Here is a 26,490-nt window from a genome sequence, read left to right on the forward strand (position 1 = left end):
CAATGAACTGGTCTTATATAAATGTAAATACCATTTTTGCTAGGGTGTGAGCATGATAGATTGAAAAACAGAACCGACATACCAAATCAAAGACGGTTGTTTGAAATAAGAAGATATTCGGTCAGTTTTCCAAACCGGCAACATTTTTAAAAAATTTTAAAGACTCAAAATAATCTAAATCGATCAACCAACGCTTGATTTGTACTTCTTTATGGTCATGATCGGTTTGACACATTTACTTAAACCGTTCATAGTCAATTCGTTGTTGATTTGATCGAACGAAACAACCCGACCGATCAATACTTGCTAGTATATTTAAAGGTACAAGTCAAGAATGGAAAGTCACCTTTGTTTGAAGTTCTTGGAGTGACCTTAAATTTTGGTTTAATGCTAAGGTGATCATAACGATTTTAATTATGGACATTCATCAATTTTAACATGGAATATTCTTGGCAAATTCAAGGCAACGCAACCTCTACTATATATTATATATACATATAGATTTCAATTTCAAAAGTAATCACTTCAAGATGATTAGAAATGTAATGTATTCGATTAATTGTGCTTTTCTATGTTGGTTTAAGCATATTATAAAATCCCATATCAAATACTATTTTGGAATTTTACAACTTTTGTTTCTATTTGTTTGTTGTTTCATTCATTTTTCTCTTAAAAAAAAAATTCATAATTAACCTTCAATTACTTTGTCTAATTTTATACATTTCAAATTTTATTATAGCTTGTTCGTTCAAAACTTAATAAAGAAGGTGTAAATTTTCATTTAGGTCCTCCAATTATCTATTTTTGTATTTTGAGTTTTCTTCTTCCTTTTTTTTTTATTAAAAAAAATTAATGATATAACTTTTTAAATAAATGTATTAACATGTGAATACGAGAATGATATTTCATTTTCAAACTATATAAAGGTAGGGATGAGCATTGAAAAACGATAATAATCGAAGAAAGAACTAATATAACAAGGACCAAATTGTTATATAGTTTTTTTTTCAACAAAAAAAAATTGGAGTTAAATTAATTTTCAAAATAATTTGAGAACTATGTAAAATAAAAGAAATTCAAAAGTAAACGAACAAAAATTGTTTTAAATGGTAAAATAAATTTCAAAATTAAAACTATAATGGGGGTATGAACAAAGTATAAATATATATTCATTCTTATATGTACTATTCTACTTTCAAAGGTACAACAATGAAGAATAGTTGAAAGGTTTTAGACAAAAAGTTCCTTTAATCAACAAAAAGCTACTTTTTTAATAAACAAATATATATTTTTGATATCATTGTCATGAAGAAAGAGAGTATTGTATATATTTTTCTTTAATAAAAAAAAGTAAAAGAAGAAGAAAAAGAAAAAGAAAAAGAAAAAGAGAGTCATGTTGGATTTTGATACTATGTGGTTGGCGCCACCACAAATGAGATAAAATGTTTTTTTGTTCTTCTTTTTAATAACAATAATAATAAATTGGTAATATCTATGTATATATATAATAATACAAGTAAACAATGTTGTGATTTCGTTGTCATCTAAGATATCTATACAAAATCTTACTACCTTCCGACAGATTTAACGTAGGCTCATGAGTCTTTCTCATTTTGCATCAGTATTATTAGTTGATCAAGTGGTAATTGGGTCTTTCAGTCTCTTTAGGTCCAAATTCAAGATTTCTAAGTTGAAATTTTTGTTACTTACGGTTTTGGTCATAGAGTTTAGAGGAGTTTGTTATACAATAAATTCTATAACCCTAAAGACGCATCTATCCCATTATAAAATTGCACTCTCCCTCCATGCAGATGTGATAATTAACACATTGTTTGTAAACCGTGTTGATTTACTGTATGCTTATGTTTTCTGTTTCCTTAATTGTTGATTTCATAATTCTATAATTAGCTCAAATCGACAACTTAAGAAAGTAAAATTCAATTTAAGAACAATAAATCAAAGAGAAAAAATGTTGAGAGACATTTTTAAGATCTCATGTCAAAGTTCCTCTATTATTTTATGTAGTCGAATTGAAGTATTAGGTCAAATCCACGATCGATGAAGAGAAATTCATCCCTTGCAAAGAGGCGATGTTTTCAAAGAACAACCAATTAATTACAAACCTATATTGTCTATTTCTTGACTTACAAGAAAACAACATAATAATTAAAATAATTAATTTTAATTTAAACACTAATTAATGTAAATTAACAACTAAACAAGTATTAAACTATACTAATTATTATTTTCTGTTCTCCATTGTTTACCCTAATTTAATAGTTTGGGACTTCATTATTGCTTTTGTTTCCATGTTATTAATGATATTTAATTTGTTTGTTGACAATTTTAAAGATACAGCATAATGAATCAAAATATTTACCAAATATAGAAAAATTTTAAATTCTACCAAATGATAGACTTTGGTTATGATTACTGTAGATGAACTTATGAACTAACCCAACTCATAAAACTTTCATGTATTTGAGCCAAAACGAGTTAATAACTCAATCCAAAATGCACGGGTTATGATATGAAAAAAATCTAAGATTTGAAAATTAGGAATCCAATTGGTAAACCTTTGACATCAAATTCTAAAATGTCCAAAAAATAATTTGACAACAATCTAAAAGAAATGATTAGATTTGGATTAATTGCCCTTTGATTTAAAACCAAAAGATAAGGAGAACTATTTCTTTGCTTCAAGTTCGAATATTTCACAAGTGATTGAACTTACCTGAATGTTTTTGACATGCAACCCTGAATCAAAGATTGTAAAATATTGGTGATGAGGCTTTGTCATCTACCAAAGAATTTTCATTAATTGAAAACCCTAAATCTCAAAAATATAAAAAATTAATGTGTTGTATTTTGTTTCCATACTTTTTAAACCCGACCCACTACACTAAATGGACTTAAAAATCCGTTTTACCTATAACTCAAAAAGAACTAAAAATCCAAATAAACATATATGAGTCCAATGATAAAATAACCTAAAAATTAATGTATGATTTTGCAAAATAAAATAAATTACAAAGTTCAATTAGTTCATCATCTAGCATCAGCTTAAATAAATTATAAAGCTTTCGAGCAATTGCTGCTACTTTAATCTTCTCAATTGAGTTTACATCCTCTTAAATGTAAGAATTCAATATCAATTGTAGTTTATTGGCTCTTGAACATGTAATTTATTTCAAAGGTAGTACTAAGGACATCTTAATTCATATCAAGTTAAGTTGAGTCGATCGTTTCTCCGACATCAAGTTTTCTAAAACACCTTGTACGGAAAAAGAAAAAGCCAAATGACTTAAATTTGAGCAATAGGGTCTTTGCAAACTTAAACAAAAACCAATTTAATAATGTAATGATTTTTTCATTGATTAATTCTAAAAGAAAAGGTTATGGAATATTTTTCACCATTTTAGGGGACATGATCCCAATTGGGCCTAAATCCACCTAAATGGACCTTTAAGCCCAACATATCCTAGGAGTCCACACATTATTCAAGGTTAGCCCTAGGAAGGACCAAGTCCAAGACCCTTTTTTTTCGCGAAAGTGGTAATCGGGTTTGGTCGAGTTGATTGCAACCCTGATAGTTTATCATATTCATATTCATAATAGTGCACAAACTAGAGCGTGTGTACGAGGTGGTGGACCTCAACGAATAAAAACAATACAAACATCATGGATGTTATACTCAAGTATTTTTCTTCATTATCGACAATATTTTTTTCTTTTTAAACTAATAAAAATAAAATTTAAATGGTGAAGATGGTTATGATGGTTGCATAGGGAACGAGAGCGATTGGATGATGATTGAGGTTCTCATGAAGTGATTCCATGGACCCATCTCAAAACCTAAGGCTCAAAATGAGTTTGAGAACTTACTAATATAATTGAGTTTTTTTTTTAAAAAAGGGCTGCTACAACTTTTTATCTTTTGATTAATTAATATCTTTAAACTTTGAATTGCATAAATTAAACATTAAACTTTGTTTGAATATATACGCCGGACTTCTAAACTTTTACAAACAAATTAATTTAGATACTCAATCGTTATTTCTTCCCGAAAAAAGTCAATGCGTTAATTTTACTAAAACTTAGCAAATTAGAAGTTGAATTGAAATAATTATATAAAGTGAGCTTGAAATGGAAAACATTAAATGCAATTGAAAGGGAGAGAGAGCTATAGTGAGTGAGAGAGGAGACCAACACAAGAGAGTTAGAAAGAAAGAGATGAAATTGAAAGAAAGAAAGAAGAGGTTGAAGCAAAAGGCGATTACCACTTGAATATGATGCCAACGAAGGGCAAAGAAAACCTCAATTTCGAAAGACATGACAGATTTCATCTTCTCCAAACTAAATTAAAAAGTGGCCCATGAATGTTTAAGACCACAACAAATTATCCTATATATTTTCATTTTTGTGTGGATTTCTTTGGAGCTCAGAATCTTCAAACAATGTTAATTGAGCAATATGAATACGATGTCAAATCATTGTTTATAAATGCTTATTTTCTCAACCCCTTTCCTCTGTGTCAAAGAAAATTGAAATACGAAGTGAAGAACAACACCAGAGAGGAGAAGCGATGGAGTCGGCGGTGGAGATTGATCGGTTACCGATTGATCTATATATTGGCCGATATTTTTGCTATGATAACATACTTCAGCGATTTGGCTCAGTAATTTTGGTTTTATTTTTTCTTCTTCTTCTTCTACTTTTTCTTTATGAATGTGTTTTGATTTTGTTGGATTGTTCTGTTAATAGGGCGAGGGGAGTGTGTAGAAAATGGAAAGATGGAGTTGAAATGTCAATTGGAAGAAGAAAGAGTTTGAGCTTTGCTGGTTGGAAAATGAAGGATGATTCCACTGCTCGTCTTATTCGCCATGAACATAGTCTTCGAGAGCTCGATTTGTAATCATTCTCTAACCATGTTTGTATCCATTACAAAATTGTTAGAAATCTTTATGATGCATTCGAGTGAGAGAGACCGAGATAAATCTTTCAAAGAAGTTTTTAAAATTTGGAAAGAATCTCAGGGTCGATCTCGATCAAGATTGATTTTGAGATAAATAAAATTAAGAATTTTCTAAAACCGTACTATTTTTTAAATCTAAAACAAAAAAGGGTGCTAGTTTTGTCAATTTCTTGTTCTTAATTTATTCGATCATATGAATGACTAAAACAATTAGAGAAATAACGTGGATAACTTGTTTTCGAGAAAAAAGATGTTAGTATAGTCCTCAGAGAAGAAATAAACTTCTATGATTCTCTTAGTAATATCTATATCTTTTTTGGATTTTTAGCTCGAGAAGCCATTGGGGTTGCCAAATAACAGATCATGGATTGAACCAAATCTCTCTTGCGAAGTGCATTCCTAATCTTAAGTCCATTTCTCTTTGGGGTATGGTAGGGATCACCGACAAGGGCGTTGTGCAATTGGTATGGATATTGTCTTACCTCTCTATCTCGATTAATCATCATTCACATTTAGTTTAGTTACTAAGACAACTGAAAAAGATTTTTGTTTGTTTATAGATTCTTTTTCTTCGTCTTGGATTGTTGGGTTTAGACATACTGCTTCCATGATGTATAAATGTTTCAAGATGATTTATGTTTTCTAAATTTTGTTTTTATTTTTGGAATTTGACTCTTAACAACACTAAATTGTCTAGCTTACGAAAATTATAATCATTGTGGAAAATTCAGTAGAAGTGATTTAATTTTCAAAGACAAAAAACCGAAAAACAAAATAGTTACCCGCCTTAATTTCTATAAGTTTTACTTGACTTTAATTGTTTTAAAAGGTAGAAAATTAAAGAGTTTTCGGTTGAACTAGTTATAATAATCTTATGCCGAGTTCACAGTGGAGATTTTTTTAATTTGTATTTGGAGTCTTGGCTATATCAACCTATGTTTAAAGATGCAAACTATCTTAGTTCGAGTTTATACGGTTAAGCATGTTAACATCCACTTTGTATATATTCGATGCCCTTTCACAATTCATTAACCAATATTTCCACTTCCCTTTTGCTAACACTCCATTTTGATTGTGTTGATCAAAGATTTCAAGAGCCAACTCCTTGCAAAACCTCAATATTGGTGGCACCTATATAACAGACATACCATTGCTTGCAATAGCAAACAATTGTCCAAATTTAAAGGTGATTAATTATATTCTCAATAATCTCCTTCCATCTTCAATGATCAGTGCATAGTCTCTTTTCTTAATTCTGCATACCATTGTCCTATGGTGCTGTCGCCTTGTAACGGAGAGCGGACTTCTTATTCTCGTACGTAAATGTTGCAAACTCGAGTCAATAAACGTTTGGGCAATGAGGGTTCCTGTCGACTGTTTCGTCGGTTTGGTTGCGATAAGTCCATCACTTCAAATAAAATCAAGAAGTGTTCTTGATTCTACGTGGGTGTAAAATATAGTAATATGTCACTTCAGATATAACCAAAAAATGTGTCCACGATTCTATATATATATGTGGAATCTAAGAGTATATTAGTGAGATATGTTTTGCTATTTTTATCGTTTTAATTTAAATGTTGTTATATCTGCTTAATTATTAGTCTTAATAAAGTGTTACACATGATAATTACAATAAATATAAGGGTATATAAAAACGAAGCTCGATAACTGTAGGGCGAAATGTCTTTTTTATCCAAGTCATCGTGATAATGACCTTTGATAATTACCTTTCAAAGGTCATTTATCTAATGGAATAAATAATGCGTCTCATAAAATGCCTTCTTGGTCTAAGTAGCTATTATAATCTACGATACTCTATTATTTGGTTGTACACCAAACATTTGTTTCACTAGTGCCATTTAGTTGGTTCAAATGCTTTGATCTTGATGAAAAAGTTTTAGAAACAATAAAAAAAAGTTTTTAAAAGAAAACATATATTAATAGGTTTGTTTCGACGGTGTTGTATAATAAGTGTAAATGTATCAATTTATTATCAGAAAAACTTAGATGCATTCGGGATGCACTTGTCTTTTGTGTAAATTCTATTGCACTCTGGCCCGAGTCAACTTTTCATTTAAAAGAAAAAGATTAAAAAACGTAATTATAATAAATAACAATTTTAGTAATAATAATTAAATATATAGCAACATTTTCTAAAAATCATAAATATAGCAATATTTGTAACATGGTTTATTAGTGATAGACTCCTCTATCATCGATAGATTTTGACAAATTTTGTTATATTTGCAATTTTTTAAAATGTTGCTATATACTTAATTATTTTGAATCTAATTGTTATATCTGCCACTATTTTTTAGAAAATACGTAATTTTTGTTGCCTATAGGTGGGGAGTATGAAACTTACCTACCTAATTAATCTACAAATTTATTGAAAAATATGAACTTAGGGGTTGTATCAATCTATACTTAATTAATAATGATATTAATTAGAATCCCAAGCTTTAGTAAGTACGTTAATTTACACCCAATTTTTAGTCTCTAGGTCTTTGAGTATACTTTTATTTGGTCTTTAGTTTCAAGCACGTTTATCCTCGAAGGCTTGAAGTTTGAATTTTATTTCAATTTTGCTTTTTATGTTTTAAGATTTAGATTTTCAACCACGATATTTCACACTACATTATCATCATTAAAACTAATTAAAATTGATCATAATTAACTATAATTACAAGCTGATTTCAAATAGAACAAAATAGGACAAAATATTTACAAATAGGACAAAATATTCTATAGATACCGATAACTATAAAATTAAAATTTGGTTATATTTGTTAATATTTTGGGTAGATTTTATTATTTAAATAAGTTAAATATTAATGAGAATTGGGTCTGTAATTAAAAATTAAAAAACTAAGGGAGTGTTTGAATTACTTGAAATTGGAATACATAACAAATTGAGGAGAGCATGAATTTGGTGTTAAGAATGAGACCGAAAACACTATATAAGAATGAATTTTGAATTGCATTATAATCTGTTGAGAAAACTAAACAAACTCTAAGAGTGGTTTTTTGGTTTGGGAACAGCTATTCATTACTCAAACTTAAACTTAAACTAACTGCAAGGAACTAAATTCAAAATTTATTGGGACTAAATTCGTCGGATGAATTCAAATACAGCGAAGTTTTTGCGAGAGAATAAGACAAGATGAGTAATTCCATTATGGAGGTTTCCTAAATTCATGAAAATACCCAACAAAATGTACGTTCGTATCATATAATTTGGATATGTTTGGAGCTCAGATTCTTGAAATGGTGGCGAAATCATGTCAACATCTTCTCTCTTTCTCTCTCTTCTTTGAATCTTCCGTTTCCTTTTTTATGCTTATCTTTTGCCAAAAGTAACGAATTCAACTCGTGAATTTCCTCGTTTTTCAACGCCGCAAACTTCTTCTTCTTCTTCTTCTTCTTCCAAATTGATATACGGCTACAATGGATTCGGCTGTTGTGTGGTCGGTAGAGATGGAGTTGGAACCGGAGATTGATCGATTGCCGATTGACCTATTGGCTCATATTTTTGCTATGATCACCTCCTTCACCGATTTGGCTCAGTAATTCATTTTCAATTTCGGCTTTGTTGAATTTTTTTTCTTCAATTGCTATTTTTATTTCCCCCTAAATTTGAGGGTTTATGCGATTGTGGAAAAACGCAGGGCGTGCGGCGTATGTAGAAAATGGAAGGAAGGAGTTAAATTGTCTCTCGGTAGGAGGAAGAGTTTGAGCTTTGCTGGTTGGAAGATGGATGATAATTCCACTGCTCGCCTTATTCGCCATGCCTACAGTCTTCGGGAGCTCGACATGTAATCTCTGTCTCTCTTGAAATTTCAGTGAAATTTTCATCAGTTTGCTTTTCTTCGAGTAGTTTCTGATTGCAGATAGTTACTGGTGTTGTGTGTTGTGAGATGAAACTAGTTTTTTGAATTCGCTAATCGATTCAATTGGCTTCGCTTTCCGATTACGAACCACAAAAACAGAGGTTTATCTTGAGATTGTGAGGTTGTTTGGGAATAATCTAGGGAGAAGGTTCTTTGAAATTGTGTTTGTAAATCTGGTGTTAAATTATTGATGTTTATGGTTCGTGTTCTTCAGCTCAAGGAGCCGTTGGGGTTGCCAAATAACAGACCATGGATTATATGAAATCTCTCTTGCAAAGTGCATTCCCAACCTCAAGTCCATTTCGCTTTGGGGTATGGCAGGGATCACCGACAAGGGTGTTGTGCAACTGGTATGAATTCAATATTATCTTATCTTAGAACAAACATTTCTAAAGAAATAGACCTTGATTTGTTATTGGAGAATGAGTTTAGATGGGATTTGAACTATTGGATTTCTCTAAATTGTTCATCATCCAGAATATATGTCGTTCGTAGTTTTGGATATTCTAGAGTCCATCCAAAAGTAAACACCGGTTAGAGAAATTCTCTTTGTCCTGAAATTTTATGTTCTTTACAGGACTTTAGGACTTTAGGAGGAAGTTTTTGGCAACATTTTCTTGTTCTCTCTACTTCAGAAATTTTGGAAATGCATGATTTTTGGAAGTAAGGTTCCACTTGTTCTTAGAAATAAATCTTCATAAGAGAAAAAACAAGAAACTACTTTCAAAAAATGGTACTTCATAGGCGGAAATTAACTCGCCCAAATTATGTATTCTCAATCAAAATGTTAGAGACCCAAATTCCTAAAGTCATCATGAGGTTGTCTTAAAAGGTATAATCCATATTGCCACATACCTAGAATTTAATATTTTACAAGTTTTCTTGACAATCGAATGTTATAGGTTCAAACAAACTCTCTCGAATGATTAGTTGAAGTTTGCATTTGTGGTTATAAAACAATAAGAAAAAAAAATCCAAATCCCTCCACCCACGTATAAAAAATTTGTATTCCACATGTGCTTTCACTTTACTTTTGTTCCAAAATACATACTTTTTTCCACATTTCAATATCTTACGTAGTTTACTAACATATGACTTCCTTCTCCTAAAACTATATTTGCTTGTCTTCCCAGATTTCCAGAGCCAACTCTTTACAAAACTTGAATATTGGTGGAACCTTTGTCACAGACGTATCTCTATATGCAATTGCAGATAGCTGCCCAAATTTGAAGGTTATTATTCTAAGCATCTCCTTCACTCCCTATACAATAATACCTACATGTGTTGCACACAATCTTTAACCAAGTCCATATCTTTATTAATCCTGCAGACCATTGTCCTTTGGAGCTGTCGCCATGTAACAGAGACCGGACTTCTTATTCTTGTAAGTAAATGCCGAAAACTCGAGTCGATAAATGTTTGGGGAATGAGGGTTCCTGTAGACTGCTTCATTGGTTTGGTTGCGATAAGTCCATCCCTTCAAATAAAATCAAGAAGTCTGCTTAATTCTATGTGGCCTGTTGTGTGAAAATATGCTATTAAAATATTCTTCATATGTCCTGTAAAGCTTCTATTGTATGTATATGTCTTCATCTTTGTGTTTTTCTTCATTAAAAGTAAAATATTAGATTTGTTATCATTCCCCCAATAAAGCTGATTGTGTTACGTTCAGATCATTTAAAACTAAATTATACTCTCTTCTAGTGTAAATATAATTGTATGTAAAAACTAAGCTCGCATATTTTCGAGCTAAATGTGTTTATATTCAGATTGTCCCATAATTACATTTCTTTGGGACCTAAGAATCAAGATTCTTCTAATAGTTTCCATTTGTTATCCAAATTAGATATATAGTAAAATTTAAGTCTGGGAGTGTTTGGGACTAGTTTGCATTTGTGAGAGAGATTATTTTAGCTTGAATTATAATAATGTGTTTGTGGTGAAAACTATTTTAGTTTAATCAAAAGATAGTAAATATTGTAAAAAAAAAAATTTAAATAGTAAAAATTGCAGTATATGAGAATTTTAAAATAGTATTTATTATAGGTAAGTGAGAATTTGTTAAAGAATATCAAATACATAAGTCTAATTTAAGAGAATGATTTTGATATATTCAATCTCTCTCAAACAAGTTTGAATAGTAGGGGCGTTAGGCAAAGATGAATGGTGGTATAATGAATTGAGTGAGACAATTATCCAATTAAGATAGGAAGCAAATCAGAACAAACAAAAGTATATAAAGAAGTCTTCAATATAATCCATAAGAGAGATGATTGCCTTACACCCACTCATTGTTTCATTTTGCCTCCAAGGAAACCTGAAATATAGAGAGATTAAAAATCAAGAACAATAGGTCCCGTAACAAATTACACCGATCTCTATGCATCTTGAGGTCTCACATAGATGGAAAAAATATAAGTACAAATATACGTATAACCCTTGATGCACTCGACAATTATTTTTCAAAAGAAAATTAATTGTACCAAGAGAGAAGAATTATTTTCTTGTTTCAAGAGAATATATTTTATTAACAAGATGAAATATGAAATAATAAAAAATATAAAACTTCTTAATTCTTGTGTTGCTCAATAAATAATAGCATCAATTACCATATTAAAAGTCGACGGTTTGACCTCTCCCATCAACTTTAAAAAACTAAGACTAGTAAAATATAGAATAATCTTTGGTAATCTAATCTTCTTTCTCATCTCTCATATCCAAAAAGGACCTTAATACGAAATGTTTATTTTGAATAAGTAAAAATTCCCAAACAGCTTGTCAAGAAAGAACATTTTGTCAACAATTCTATAAAATTCAAATATTCCAATTGTCACTTCTAGTTCCAAGAAAAATTTGTCCATCTTCTTGTGTTTATAAAAATGCCTAACAAGGTCGAGAAGCTTAAACACTTTTGAGAAACCATTAGGAAAGCTAACACAAATTTCAGAAGAGAGAACAAAGCTTAATAAACACAAATCCTAATGAAAATTGCATTACATCCTAGAACAATGATGAAGCAAATGTGACATGGTGAAGCATTTTGCACACCTGAACTAGCTCGTGTCATATGCTCGATCTATTTCGGTTTTGGATCCTCCTGTAACTCCGCAACAACTTACCTTCCCTGGATGAAAATCTCAAAATATGTTTCCTTTAATGTTAGAGTCTATCACTCTAATAATCTCTATAAGATGGCCGGGATGCACATCAGGTATGACTCAATCTTTACATACAATATACTACATTAACCTCCATGAATACTTGCTCAAAATCCAATTAGATGAGTGTTGATTGTCGTTTTTAAGAATGCCAACAATGGTAAGTAGAAAAGCCATAGGACCAAGAGATTCGGCGAATGGACTCTCGAAGCTGATGATTTCGAGAATTGAACAGACCCGGTAAAGCTGCCAGAGGTACTGCTCATTGAGCCAGTGTTAGGTGCTGGAATACTCTTGCAAGTACCGGGAGGAGCTCCAGCCTGGAAAATGGCACCAATAAGATGTCGTGGTAAATTAATATTTAAGGGGATGTCAATGTCGCATTAACATAAACTTTGCAGAATCACAATTCAATATACCAAACCACCAACCATCTTGTGGATAATTCCCCAAAATGGAACATAAATTAGTTGAATTATGGGTTCACGGGATGTTGTGGCAAGCACAAAACAACTGTCAACTCGTAACAGATGAGCTGACATGTTTTGGAAAGTGTTATAAAAAAGGTGCCTTGTGTTTTTAAAAGTATTTCTCGAATTGGTTTTTATACAAGAAGGTAGAAGCAAAATAATGAACATTTGCTGTTTTTGATGTCCCCAAAACAGAATTTTCACTGTTATTCAAATATATAATGTCTTGCAATTATTTTAATAATAAACTATAAAAGGAAAGGATAGAAGAATCACAAATATAAAAGGAAAGGGTTAAACAATGAAAAACAGTTTTTTTTTTTTTGGAATAAACATTACTTATATTTCCATAAGTTAAAAATAAAAGCCTTTCTGAGAAACAAAACACCAAATCAAAAGAAGAAACTCAAATGCCTAGACCAAACCAAGAATTCTGAGAAACAAAAAAGTTCAGGAGTGATTGACCAAATGTAAACTAGTTCATATTAATAAACTTCAACATAGTGAGCAATTTGAAAACTTGTCTGGACAAACCTGGCAGGCAGCAAGTGTGCTACACCCACATAGCGTCTGGCCATTAATCTTATCCAAAGCATCGAAGACTCCTCCGCCTTCACTTCTCTGCATGATATTCATCATGATATGTTACTCATTGTAAATTTCAGTTGATACTCGTTGTTAAGTGAACTAACTCATACCATGTAAAAATTAACAGCCAAAAAGTTTGGCAAGATCCCAGATGCTTTATAGCATGTGGAGATCATATTAAAAAGTGGATTGGCATGCTCCTTGCAAGCCTCAGCTTCCACTGGATATGTAGGGAAGTAATTCTGAAGGAACAGAGAAGAACTCCTTGATCTCAGTGGTTTCGATTCTCTTCGGTTTGGGCATGAACCAGGTACAACTCCAGGATCACCAGCTGAAATCCAAAGATTATGAACTTATTCATCATCAAGATTCAAGACAAAACTCAAAGTCAAGAATAACAATGCATTCACTTTATGCTTACGTTCGTTTTCCAACATGTACTTCCACTGGTAAGCAATTCCTTCCTCGGCTTCCTTTGATGCGATGGATGAGAAAACAAGAAGCCGATGATTCTGTTGCACCATGTCAGTGACTGTAGGCCAATCTTCTCCCTTCTTTGGCATCTTGGACACTGGAAACCAGTATTTGTCCAGCCCAGCATTGGTGAATAAAGTTATCAACCCCTTTGGAGTATGCACATAGTCTTCAATTATAATGGTCACAATTTCAGTTGGGTTCTCAGTTAAGAATGCTTCCACTTCTCTTAATGTGTTAATTGCTGGTTGCTGAGAACACCCAAATATCAATAGTCACAAATTCACAATCTTGCTTACAGAACCAAAAGGGCCAATCAACATTTTCATTTTTCAACATCATAAATGGGAAAAAAGTGGAAGATGGAAGAAGATTGATTACAAAAGCAGTGAAGTTGAAACATTGTCCCCTGAATGAATGGCAGAGCCAGATATCGTTTTGGAAATCATACATATCCAGCATCAGTCCCCTCACTCCATTCTGAAGAAAAAGTGAAATCGAGAAACATAAAAGATCAACAATGCTTACTAGTAAAAGAACTGAATATAACAAACAGAGCGTAAAATGAAACATTTATGTCAAATCATCTATTGACCCAAAAGTTAAGCTGATAATTGGAGACGAATTTAATATTATATTAATTTAACACTCTCAACTTGAAATGTTTAGAAGACCCGATAAGTCGAAATTCATATTAATTAGAGAGTAAATATAACATTGGAGGGGTTTAAACACGGGACCTCCTAGATCACCTACTCTAATTCTATGTTAAATCGTTTATTTAATATTATATCGTCCAACAATTATCTAAAACACTAAAACAAATTTATAACGTAAAGGATGAGACACACCATTTGTCTTCCGAAATCCAAGAAACATACAGATCAAAATGGTAATAAACAACAAGCTTGAAATCACATACTCTTAATTGATTAGTTACAGTATCCTCTTGATTGTAAAACGTCAATCTCTGAACTCCATCCAATTGCGGAGCATCAACAATACTGAACGAGTTATGAGTCACTAACCAAGTGTACTTGTTGAATGGCAACCCATTAATCTAAATCTCAGAGAAACAAAAAACAAATCAAAATCAAACAAAATCGAATATTATCATTCAATTACCATTCTAAAGAAATCTATCAACTAAAAAACATACAACAGAAGTGGGAACGATTGCTTGGCCTCTAGTACAAACAGGTTGGTTCTTGCCAGAAGCAGGGCAATTCCCACAATAGAGACCTGACCCACAATCCGTAGCAGCCGTACAAGCTTCCAAAACCTGAAGATTCTCAAAGTTTAATGAAAACCCAGAAAGGAAAAAGGAAAAAAAAAAAAAAAAAAGAACACCCACATCGAGATTCAGTAGAAAAAGAAGCAAGAACCTGGCAATTTCCATTAAAGCAAGCGAATGAAATGGAAATAAGGAATGAGAAGAGAGTCAGAAAGATGTACAAAATGGCAGACGAAGAAGGAATTTCCCATAAACTGCTTGATAACATTGCAGAGCTCAGACAGTAGAGAGAAGAAGATCGAGCAAAGCAAAAGGGAAGATGACAAATTTTGGGTATCAAACGCGGGATTTTTTTCTTCCTTCCCTTAGCTTTAATTTTTCTCTTATTTTAAGACAAACTTAAACCTCTTTATATTTCTTTTCATTGCTCTCTTTCATACTTTATTTTATTTAATTTAAGGATCTTGAAACTATGTCGTTTTGTACCATATCTCCTTTTTGCATCTTCTAGGACTTCTAAATTCCTTTTTCTCATACCCTATCTTACTTTATTCTACTTCATGAATATCGTTTTAGGGTTCGTCAAGAAAGAATGACTTTCTCGATTATTAGAAACACTCTTATATTCAAACATGCATAAAATCATCGAAGTAATAGTAGAATATTTAAAAAGTTATGTAAGTTGGACTAAAGTTGTGTCTAAATTGCTTTTATTACATCTTATTTAGTTTGAGTGTTTAGTAAGATTGTTTGAGAATAAATTTGTTAAAATCACTTTTAGTATAACAAATTTTCATTATTTTTCAATTATAAATTAAAAATTGTTTTGTTTATTTAGTATATTCCTCACAAATCCAATATCTATTTTGAAAAATTTTCAAATTGATTGGTTCAATGCCACCAATTTTGCTTTCAACAATTATCATATGTTTTCTAGATATGTATTAAACCTATTTCTTTTTAAATAAGCTTATAGTTAGATTATAATTTAAAGAAAAAAGATATAAATTTAAGTGCAAAATGTGCATATGATATAACATTTTGAATAATTGATTAAAAATGTAAATTATGATAGCAAATTTTGATAGGAAGTCTATTTAGTCAAAATTGTTAATCACAACAATTTAGTATTATCTTTCATTCACGTTTAAAATAGAAGTATTTCATATTTTTTACATTTAAAATTGAATTTTACCAAACGCTATTTTATCTCAAACTAAGTTTAAAGTGATTAATTTTTGTTTCTCCAAAGTCAAAAATAAAAGTAGTTGAAATGGGTAATAATGTTACTTCTAGGTTCTTCCTCATTAAGAAATGAAAAGGATTGAAATGATAAGGTAATGAATGAATGAATGAATGAGAGGGGTTGAAGTTGAAATTTGGGGACAGCTTTTGAATGCTTTTAACTTTGAGAAGTACTTTTTGAATTGAGTGCTCATCACATGGTAGGCCACCTTCCCTTCTGCATTCTGCAGATTGATTGTCTTCATATCATGCCATTTTAATTCTTCTTTAATAGATTGGTTTCGGGTTTTGTAGTACTATCCTTTTTTATCTACTATTTTTATTCATAATTTTAACGGATCATCAAATGATATGTTAATTTATTTTATAGATTCTTCATTATGTTTACATGATGCTATTCTCCATTCTACGATGGAATTGGTATTCTTTTTCGTGTTTGCAAATCTACTTTAATTGTGATAGGTGAGTGATAAGAAAGAAAATGTCACAAGCTAAAGCAACTCGGCTTGAATTGTTAGATATGGCTTCAAATGATAAACAAACATAGCCTCTTGCAAATCAATCAAGTGAATTTGAGATCATACTTGATTGAGATCATATAAGGGAAGATCGTATAAATTTCAAGTATTTAATAAGATAATTTGACAAACTCATAGGAGAAAATGATGAAATTCTTGGCTTTGAATTCTCTCCCATCTGTTCTTTAAACAATTAACCAATCAGAGTGTCAGTTTGAATCATAAACGTCTGTATCCTCTCCACCCCAAAACCCTCAAGCTTTTCACTTCAATGTGGTCACAAAAAGGGATAGTAAAAATCGAGTCGAAATTTTCCTATGGAAGTAAGTAATGATCTTTCTCTACAAATTGATCCAAGAATAACACCTATGATCTACCATCAATGAGGACTGCTTCTTTTGTCTAAAAGAATAACAATAATTTTTAACTTACCAAGTCTCGAATGAATCGTTAAATTAAGCGAGTTTCTTCGCTCGACCGCTCGATGGAGCACCGTCATCCTTTTTTGATCCCGATGCCTCAGGCTTCCTAGCCCAAGCCGGGGCTCGATCAGGCTCGTATCTATAATCATAAAAGAGTTCCTCCCCAGCACTGATTCTTTCCTTGGCAAAGATACCAACCCGGTGATCTCCTGCCACCATGATGACCTGCAATAGATGTTAGAAGTTGAACGGAGGCATTATGGAATTATTAACAGATTTCGATGAAAAGATGCATAGAATGTTCATGTACCTTGGCGTAGCAGTTCGGATCTGGAGAATGATTAGCAAATTTTAGTTTATCACCCTTTCGGTATGCATCAAGAACAAACTAAACAAACCATACAAAAGCATGTCAGAACTTGCATTAGGAGTCCACAAGTTACTACCAAAAATGAATTAAATTGAGGCAATGCTAGTGTTTCCAGATGTGTTAGAACAGAAACATGCCTGGTCATTCAAATTGAACAGAAATGACGAGTTTTCACGATCATATATTTTGCCTCGCTTATCAGCCTCCCTATGTGAAATTAACTCCCCAGTATACTCGCCAAGATATTCGTGTTTGCCAACACTATTCTGGAATTGGCGATACAATTTAGCAAGGGAAGCAGCATTAGAACATAAGTTTACCATAGATTGAACTTGATGTTACCTTTAGAAATGCTCCCCAACCAGATATATCTGATCTTCCGAGTAACACCTAACAAATTGGAACCAAACACGAGTCAAGAAGCTATCACAGTAAACTCCCATCAATAACAAACTGTAACCGAATCCCTCCTAGAATACAAAATGATGTTCCAGTCTCAAAGCCATAAACTTTCCCAATTATAATTAGTTACAGAGAAGAAATAAAAAGACAATGTGTGGGATGGGAGATTGAACCTCAAACTTTAGGTTGATGGAACAATTTCATACTAGTGGAGAGAAAGACAATGACTAACAAAACAACCCACGAACACTTCTATAACATTGCTAGCTATAAATCATCATCTTAAACTTGATTTATCAAAACTTGCCTGTAGCCTCTTCGTGAATAATCAGCCAGGATAAGAAAAACAATGACTAACAAAAAAATATGTTTAATCACCAAGTTCAATTAAAAAATACTGATACAATCACTTTGAGGTACATGACCAAAGGCCTAAAAGATGTTATCGAGTTAGAATCTACCTTGATAACAAAATAGTCAATGATTGCAGGAAAAAACATCCATACAGAACATGCTGTTTCCTCCCAAGAACAATTTATAATGTATACAGCATTAAAGTTATTGTAGTCATGAGCAAGTTATGCTTCAACAAAATGCAATAAAACTAACAAAAGCCTTAAACTAAGTTTGAAAAACTAAGAAAGAACCGAAAAGAAACAGTAAAGATGTGATTACTCTTTGTTGTTGTTTGAGAAGAAGCTTCATGTTCCTGCACTCATAATTATCACCTCTTTGGTTGGGAACCCCAAGAGTACCATCACCACAGCTACAAAGACAAGTTGCACAGTAAGTTAATGTGCACAGCAAAATGCTCTCAGTAAAAACCAAAAAGATAAAATCTAATAACTGATTGATGCATGACATGTACAACCATGCACACAGGTACACAAATTAAATAATTAGCAAAATGTACGTTTTGTCTCTCAAGTTTGAAGTTGATGTCTATTTGAGGTTTCAAAAGATACACTTTGGTCCCTCAGGTTTGCAGAATAGTTCTAAATGGCCCCTGATTTAACTTTAAACTAATGAAATGATGATTGGATCGTTAAATGCTGATATGGATGTCCTTTTCTAAATGCAGCTATCCTTTTTTTTTTATAAGAACAAACTGCTTTCAGCAATCAACATTTTAAAATGAAAACAACCTACTGAAGTTAAAAGCACCTTGTGCCAGTAAGCATATTTAGAACAGAATTTATAAATAAGAAACATGCAGTGACATGAGGAATGTAACAGATTCTAGATTTGCTGAAAATCTTGCTTATTTGTTGATTCTCACCAGATGTACAGTTTATGAAAAACAACTAAATAAACGATTAAAAAGATTGGCAGACATTCATCAGCTTATCATACTCACATACATAGTCCCTCATCATTCCTGTTCTAAATAACATCTCAACAAACGATTGAAAATAAAAAAATGAACTCACCTGACCCAACAATTCCTACAGACATCTGGATCACATTCTCTATCTGCTGCAAAACAAGGACATTGACGACTACGACATTGACTTTTGGCACAATGGCATCCTCTAAAACGATTCTTGCAACTCTTAGGGCACCTTTAAATGTCAATTGAAAGATTAAAATGTAAATGGATCATTAATATTTCCTACAAAATGATGCATGTATAAAAAAAATAGAAATAATAAAGATTAAGATAAACCAAATGAGTCTCAAAGCCAATAATCATGAAAGAGGTTGGAAAATATACGAAGAACACTAAGAGAACAAAGAAAAACGAAATTCAAATGGCATCCCCATTCTATGACCGTGGAAACCAATCAATAATTGATTTCTGAATCTAAGGACTCACCCACAGTACTTCTCACAGCAGGTGCCATTTAAAAGACAGGCACACTGCTTTCCACAGGCAGTTTGGCAACCACATGGATTATATTGTCTGCACGGCTGATCTTTCCTTTCAGTTATTCGCTTCCGAATTGAATGGTAAGCAGCTGATTTCCAAGTATATTTTAGTCGACGGACTCTACCCCTTCTACGCAAGAATCTCGACCTTCTTCTCACCTCATTACTACCCTGAAAATTTCATCATTAAACTTAGTACTAAAGGGGAAAAAATGCAGACAGTGATAAAAATGGAACACGAGAGAGGCAAACTGGAAGCATATTGATCATGATTCCAAAATCCAACCTTTTTTTCTTTGGAAAAGGATACCACACTTTTCATTAAGAAGACGAAAAAGAGAATAATATTGCAAAATATAGTATACAAGGAGAAAAAGAAACCTAAAAGTCATAAACGAAACAACAAAAAAGCATAAAGTATAGTAAATGAAACTATGAAAAAGGAACAACGAAACTCTCCTAACTACGATTAATATCTTGAATAGAAAAACTTTAAAAGAATCCTAACCTTGGTGTAACCTTCAAGATGAGAATTTGATCCATCTCCCACTTGGCTGCAATTCTTGTTCTCAGAGTAATTCATGTATTGAAAAATTTCCCAACAGGTCTTCATCCCATTTAGTAAATTCCTTGCTATTAAGCAGCTATATGAAAGATGAAAACCATATAAATTATAATGTGCATAAACTCCAACAATAATGTATGAATCTACAGATAGCAAATCGTATCATTGTATGTATAAAACTGTCGGTCTTAACTATATCCAGTTTACCAAATTAGTACTTTGTGTTCCAAATTCAAGATGCTAACAAATTTCCCAGGGAAAAATGAGAGGCAAATTTACAATGTACCATAAGCCTATAACAAGATATGCAGTAGGTAAATGGAAACAACAAAAACTGTAGAAATGCCTAGAAGCCTATATGATGTAGGATTAAATAATTTCTCCATTGCTATTTCACAGGATACAAAACCATTGGAAAGAATCAAATTTGCTAAATCATAGAATCAAGCTTACATGGAATAACATCGGTAAGATATTCTAGAGTTAAACAAGAAAACGTAACAGTATGCACAGACCTGTTCCTACCAAAAATCTCAATGCCCTTCTCATAGAGACCTTTTTCTATAGGCTTCCAAGATTTATCATTTGCCAAGTCCTGCTTCCATAAATTTTCATCCACACACTCTTCTTTCCTTGAGTTGTCATCACAACTGTCGGCTGGTAGATGAGTAATAATCTCATTTAATGAATTATTGAGTGTTTCATTCTGCTCAAGTTTGTTGCATTTCTGAGTCAGGGATTCCCTCCTCCTAGGCCTTCCAGGTGTAGGAGATCTAATATTCTTACGTGAAGAGGAGCTACTATCATCGTTTTCTTTACATGAGTTAGATTTTAATTTCATGTCATTTGGACAATGACCTACACTAGCTAGAGATTCTGACTCAGAAGCAGCCATTTTCTTCTGCCGTTTCTGCATGCAAATGAGAACACGCTCAGCAACACGCTTGCTGTTCCTTTTTCGAAGTTCACCCACCGCTGTTATCTTAGAATTCAGTGGAGGTGATTGATGAATAGTATTCCCATCCTGCCTGGGTCCATTCTCTGACTCACTGCTTTCTGATATGTTCTTTGCATTTGATGAGGCACTTTCACTCTGATAGGACTTTGCCCTTCTTCGACCAGCTTTACAAGAAGATTTCTTCTTTGTGGAGATTTGAGCTCCAGGACCACCAGATGAAATGGGATGTTTTTCTTCCAAGTCACTGCGAAGCGGAGAACCCCCTATACCATTTTTGTCTGATTTCAGTACCTGTGAACAAACACACAAGGTTTTGACTATTGATATGCATAACAAAAATATTGTTCAATAATCAAACCAAGAAATCATAATGGTAGAAAAAACCAACACATACTGATCGATAGCAGAGTGGACCACAGGGTACATTTTCCTCACCTACGGTGCCGCATTTAGGTTGTTTCTCAGCCTGAGTTTTATTTTAGAACAATAATTGCAATCAATGACAACATAACATCTATTCATAAGATAGATACAAGAAAATATATACATACAATCACGTACATACAAGATTATCTTTTAGCATAAACTTACAGGAAAAACAAGATCTTGGGAGCAACCATGTAGTCTACAATCGAAGACCTGTAGCAAGAAAACGTACCAAATATTGAGTAAATACTATAAATACAACTCAGAGAATAGCAATTACAGAAAACTTACAAGACAACGACGGCAAAACAGATTGTCAAAAGAATCAAGAGCTGCATCAAGATCTTTATCAAGAAGAGTACTTCCAATATGTGAGATCTCCTCGTTGATCCTATTATTGAAATACCCTATAGCCTTTTCTCCCTGGGTAAGCACTTCATATCTTGCCTGTATAAGATGTTTGATGGTGTTTCATATCTCTGTAAAGCCAGCACAAAGCAAATGGGAAACAGCTGGACCAAAGCTTACACTCTATGACCAGTTTTAATCAGATGGAGCAGAGAAGAAAAGCTCATCTAAATTTTATATTATGCGATATAGAATTCCATACCTTTATTTCACCGGGACTTCTAGAGAAACAATTGGCAAGTGACTCTAGCACCAGATCTGATGAACCAATTTCTTTCATAGTCATCCTGTCGAGATAAATAATAGCTAGTTACTTCACATAGTTTTAGCAAAAAGAAGAAGAAGAAAAAAAGAAAAAAAGAGCACTTGTCCATCATACATCCAACTGAAATGTTAAACTAACGATGATCAGAGATAACATTTAGCACATGAAAAAAAATCAACATCAATTGGAAAATCTGTCTGATGATTCTCAAACAACTTCAAAGAAGAAAGAAAACTTTATGATGTCTATAAAACAAAAATCATAGGACCAGGAGGAGGAAGAAAAAGTGCTATAACCTAAAAAAGGATCTGGAGAAGGCATGTGATAAAGGAGTTAGTGTTATTGAGAATTTGAGATGCTATCATGGGATTAGAAAGTTGTGATTCTACAGAAAATCAAAAGGTGAAAAATAAAGTTCTTTGCGCATGAGAATGAGAAGAGACCAACTTGAAGTAAAAAAGAGGGCAGTAGCCAACTGGCTAGGACTCAAGACCCTAAGAGCCGTGAAAAAGGAAAGGGGACAGGCTTCAATAGATAGGAGATAAGGAAAAGAGAGGTGATTATGATTCAATGAGAAAGGAGAGAGAAGGGGAGGAGCAAACCTAGCGTGTGCAATGTGCATGTTAGTCAACATTCAATGAGAAAAAGATAAGAGCAGTACAGAGAGGCAAAACTAGCAGCTATCACCAGTTTTCCTTAAACTACTCAACAACTTATGTTAATATAAGTATGTCAGCTGATTGTTTGGGAAATACTTATTCAAGCATGCTGGTCTTTCTATTATTAATACTGCAACAAGTTCCATTGAGTAAAAATGGAAGAATATATGGTCATACAAAAAACCAAATCCGCAAGCATGTTGATCTTTTTATTCAAACATGTTGGTCTACCAACATGTCCCATGTAGGTTTTGCATAGTATACACTTGTGCTTTTGTCACTATCTTCAACTTCATAAACATCCTGGTTTTTTCTCTGTCTTTTCCTACATTTCTTGTAAAAGATAGCTTATGGACAACAACTGACAGTGAAACTTGAATATATCATTCATCATTAGCATATGTCTGAATACAATCGATTTGGTTGTACCAACCGAAGTATATAATCTTCAGATTCCACAAAATCTCTCTTTTCCTCTTCATCATCAATTACTTCTTCCTCGCTGTCACTGCAAATGAGGGCTTCGCCTCCACTTTGACCATAATAAATTCTCCTTCGACCAACCACAGATTGATCTTCAGTCATTCTCTGATTTCTGCACCAAAATCATAACTATTAATGAAACAAGTAGTTCTTCTGATTAAGTTTTACACATAAGCAGAAATGATTGGCTTAACATAAATCAAAGATATTGTAAGGCAAAGACAGACTAATAAGAAGTGAATTAATAATATAGTTTCATTTGGCCACCAAACATTGGCCTACTAATTAAAAGTGCAAACTGTAAATTACAAACCTTTCAAGTCACTGTTAAGCTAGGATTTCCTCATACCTAAGATACTATCTATCCTAAAGGCTTCACATAGTTCAATGCCCCATCACTTATTGGTGTTCTCTCTAGTAGTTTTTCAGTCATTTGTCAAAGTTGGGATGCTTCCATTTCAAAAATTCAAGTGTATTGTACTTTCTTGTTACTTATTTCCTACCCCTCGTTTTGTTTTGGGTTTTTATCTTGCACTGAAGTTTTCAGTTTTGGTATATTTGATACTTTTAGTTTGTATCTCTAAGCATTAGTTTGTTTTCATTTTCTTGATGAAAAATTTTATATGTTGTTCTACAAAAACAAAAACAAAAAAATCAAGTTTTTATTTCATTCCCCTATAGTTCCTTTCGGAAAACATAGGTCATTGTCATTATCTGATTTCCCCTAGAGTTTCTTTTACTTATTTTTATGTTTTCTTAAAGCTCAAGGCACAACATTGTCTTCTGGGGTTTAAGCAGAAGGTGAAACAAAAGTGCAGATCTTTTTTTCTGTGAGGCACACTAAGTATGAAAGTACTACATAAAGTTGAAGTGGAAATAGAGAGAGAGAGATTAAAAAACATCCCAAACGCAAGACATTTTGCATTTAGGCTTAGTAAATTTGATTTTATTTAGTTAATAAAGATGGAAAATTCCTAATTATTACTATTTCTAAACTAATGAAAAAACCCAAGGGGCAGGACTGTGGGCCTTGAGCCTTAACAAACCTGTCCAAAAATATCCATGTAGTATAAGGAGGCAATCTTTTAACTTCAGGAAGCTTAATGGGTCGTACAGCATTTCTTACTGCAACATTAGATCCAAGAAGAACTGCAGAAGATGCATGGCCATCTTCTTGAGATCGGTCATTTTCGCCATCACTTACATCTATACCATTCTGCATATCAAGTGCATCCTTCTGCCTCTTCGTCAATAGATCCACCCCCTTATCTGAATCACTTAGCCTTCTTATCCTTCTTTCTGTAGATGATTTCAACAAGTGAGTGGTGATGCCAGCCAACTTCTGCTTGTTTTCCTCCATTCTTTTCTAAAGAGCAAGGAAGATCCAATAGAAATCAACAATTGATACAATATGAACGCAAAACTCAACTAAATTAGCCAATGAAATGAGAAATTTGGGCGACCATGATTTAAGCACCTGTACAGAGTTACAACGTTCGCCAGCGACTTGCTTCTTTAGAAATTCAATGACTGATAAGATTTCTTTAGGAGTAGGATCTTGTCCTTGTGGTTTCAGCTGCATCATAGGAGTAAAAAAAAATGTTGGAGATTAAGTATATGGTAAACTCTCCAAAGAGGAAGAGAAGCTTAGATATTAACAAAAGATTAGCTGCTTTTTTTAAGAAAACATGTATTTTATTGATGTATGAAATATTAAGAATGGAAGGCAAAGCGAGGCCATAAATGGAGTTACAGAATGGTCATCCATTTGGCCAAAGTAAAGAAAGATTACACTCAGAACAAGATGCAGCCAATTACACCAACAAAGAGCAGAAAAACAACAAACAATGAAGTTTATCCATTCGGCCAAAGTACATTCCCTAGCAACAAAACACACACATACACAATGACACAACCCCAGGATTTTATGCTAAAACTTCCGGATGTCGTTGGAAAGTTATCAAAGCACCAATGGATCGAGCATCTCATCAAAATGTAAACAAATCTTAAACACGATGATGAAAAGACACTATTTCTGACAATGCCGTCGTCAAAATTGACAAGTTTGATCAAAAAACAATACTCGTAAATGATATCCAGAAAACAAAATTTTCAACAGATTCTCGCCCGCAGTTACATTCTAAATTCTGGGTAATAGAGGAAAAAGAAAGGGAAGAAAATCTAATTACCTGAGTGTCATCGGGCATGTCCGATCTATCTGCTGAAGGTGAAGGCAAAGAAGCCTTCGACGCCATTGACTTTGGCGAAGCTGCCGATGAAAACTCAAACCCAAATCCACAATGGGGGTTCGGATCAGGGTCCAATTCATACAGTGGGAAACCAAAATCCAAAAAACAAAAAAAAAACACAAAGCAAAAAAGTAAAAACTGAGGTGGGTTATCGGCAGCAAACCCTAAAGTCAGCAAAATCAGGCATCTTCAATTGAAAATGGAATTGGGTTAATCCAAATTTGGCGTGCGGCCATGATGGGCATTCTGGATTACAAGAATATATAAACCGGAGAATATGAACTGTTCAGAAATCAAAGTCAAAAAAAAAAGAAAAAAGAAAAAAAAAAAAAAAAGAGGAAATTGGGATAGAAACGTGTTGGTTTGGTGCAACGATCGAGAGAAAATTTTGGTGGGAAAAGGAAAGTGAGGTTGTGTTTTTGAATTTATACACTGTAACAAAGTGTAGAGCTTTGAGGTTCTCGTCCAATGGTGGAATGTGTAGCCACTCTGGATGAACCAAAAGCTGAGATTTTTCAGAGATGATGGAGAAAAGTGATTAGCAAATTCAAAGGCTTTGGATTCACAAAATGTTTACCGATACAATTAATCCTCTAATGAAAATCATAAGTCTGTTTGTTCCTATTGCTCAAAATGTCAACTCTAAACCAAAACATTGTCAATGATTTTTTGAATTGATTTTAAAATACCTAAAATATTTCATCTTTCCTCTAAATCATTTGTGGAAATGGTAGAAAATAACTCAAAAAGTTTTCATCTTTCACAAAGGGATGGAATAGTATTTCTTCGTTCAACAAAGATTTCGAATTTAAAGGTATTTCATGATTTGTAATGATTTGATGATTGATTTAATATTTACAAT

The 26,490-nt window shown here is 32.8% G+C and overlaps 3 protein-coding genes and 1 pseudogene across 10 annotated transcripts; 2 read left to right on the plus strand and 2 right to left on the minus strand.

The window, feature by feature from the left end:
- Nucleotides 1–4,151: 4,151 nt before the first annotated feature.
- LOC103497374 (F-box protein At5g67140-like) lies at nt 4,152–6,569 on the plus strand (annotated as a pseudogene).
- A 1,577-nt stretch (nt 6,570–8,146) lies between these two features.
- Nucleotides 8,147–10,536, plus strand: LOC103497375 (F-box protein At5g67140). Its single transcript, XM_051079543.1, has 5 exons — nt 8,147–8,541; nt 8,644–8,790; nt 9,080–9,215; nt 9,999–10,097; nt 10,196–10,536. Exons 1-5 carry the CDS (start codon nt 8,423–8,425, stop codon nt 10,391–10,393), a joined length of 699 nt encoding a protein of 232 aa, XP_050935500.1. The 5' UTR covers nt 8,147–8,422; the 3' UTR covers nt 10,394–10,536.
- A 478-nt stretch (nt 10,537–11,014) lies between these two features.
- LOC103497372 (PI-PLC X domain-containing protein At5g67130) lies at nt 11,015–15,206 on the minus strand. Of its 6 annotated transcripts, none has more exons than XR_539393.3 (9): nt 14,941–15,195; nt 14,715–14,837; nt 14,478–14,615; nt 13,937–14,035; nt 13,503–13,806; nt 13,192–13,412; nt 13,028–13,114; nt 11,914–12,343; nt 11,015–11,182 (listed from the first exon to the last, which is right to left on the minus strand). XR_539393.3 is itself a non-coding variant. In XM_008459535.3 (8 exons), exons 1-8 carry the CDS (start codon nt 15,055–15,057, stop codon nt 12,131–12,133), a joined length of 1,302 nt encoding a protein of 433 aa, XP_008457757.1. In that variant the 5' UTR covers nt 15,058–15,206; the 3' UTR covers nt 11,807–12,130. The 6 variants fall into 6 exon arrangements, 3 of the variants coding, with proteins under 3 accessions (XP_008457757.1, XP_050935499.1, XP_050935498.1); XR_539395.3 differs by having other exon boundaries at nt 15,011–15,181; XR_539394.3 differs by having other exon boundaries at nt 14,910–15,139.
- Nucleotides 15,207–16,633: 1,427 nt separating this feature from the next.
- Nucleotides 16,634–26,286, minus strand: LOC103497371 (histone-lysine N-methyltransferase CLF). Of its 3 annotated transcripts, XM_051079544.1 has the most exons (18): nt 26,060–26,177; nt 25,569–25,874; nt 24,857–24,955; nt 24,426–24,745; nt 23,330–23,491; nt 22,175–22,259; nt 21,856–22,011; nt 21,730–21,777; nt 21,533–21,604; nt 20,696–21,429; nt 20,124–20,259; nt 19,563–19,786; nt 19,177–19,308; nt 18,422–18,512; nt 17,687–17,734; nt 17,482–17,610; nt 17,285–17,362; nt 16,634–17,199 (listed from the first exon to the last, which is right to left on the minus strand). In XM_051079544.1, the coding sequence occupies exons 2-18, from the start codon at nt 25,632–25,634 to the stop codon at nt 17,008–17,010; spliced, it is 2,772 nt and encodes a 923-aa protein (XP_050935501.1). In that variant the 5' UTR covers nt 25,635–25,874; nt 26,060–26,177; the 3' UTR covers nt 16,634–17,007. The 3 variants fall into 3 exon arrangements, with proteins under 3 accessions (XP_050935501.1, XP_008457756.2, XP_050935502.1); XM_008459534.3 differs by having other exon boundaries at nt 25,569–26,286; XM_051079545.1 differs by lacking the exons at nt 24,857–24,955; nt 25,569–25,874; nt 26,060–26,177 and having other exon boundaries at nt 24,494–24,641.
- Between the last annotated feature and the right edge of the window lie 204 nt (nt 26,287–26,490).

This window comes from Cucumis melo, chromosome 11 (assembly GCF_025177605.1).
Source record: "Cucumis melo cultivar AY chromosome 11, USDA_Cmelo_AY_1.0, whole genome shotgun sequence".
NCBI classification, from domain to species: Eukaryota; Viridiplantae; Streptophyta; class Magnoliopsida; order Cucurbitales; family Cucurbitaceae; genus Cucumis; species Cucumis melo.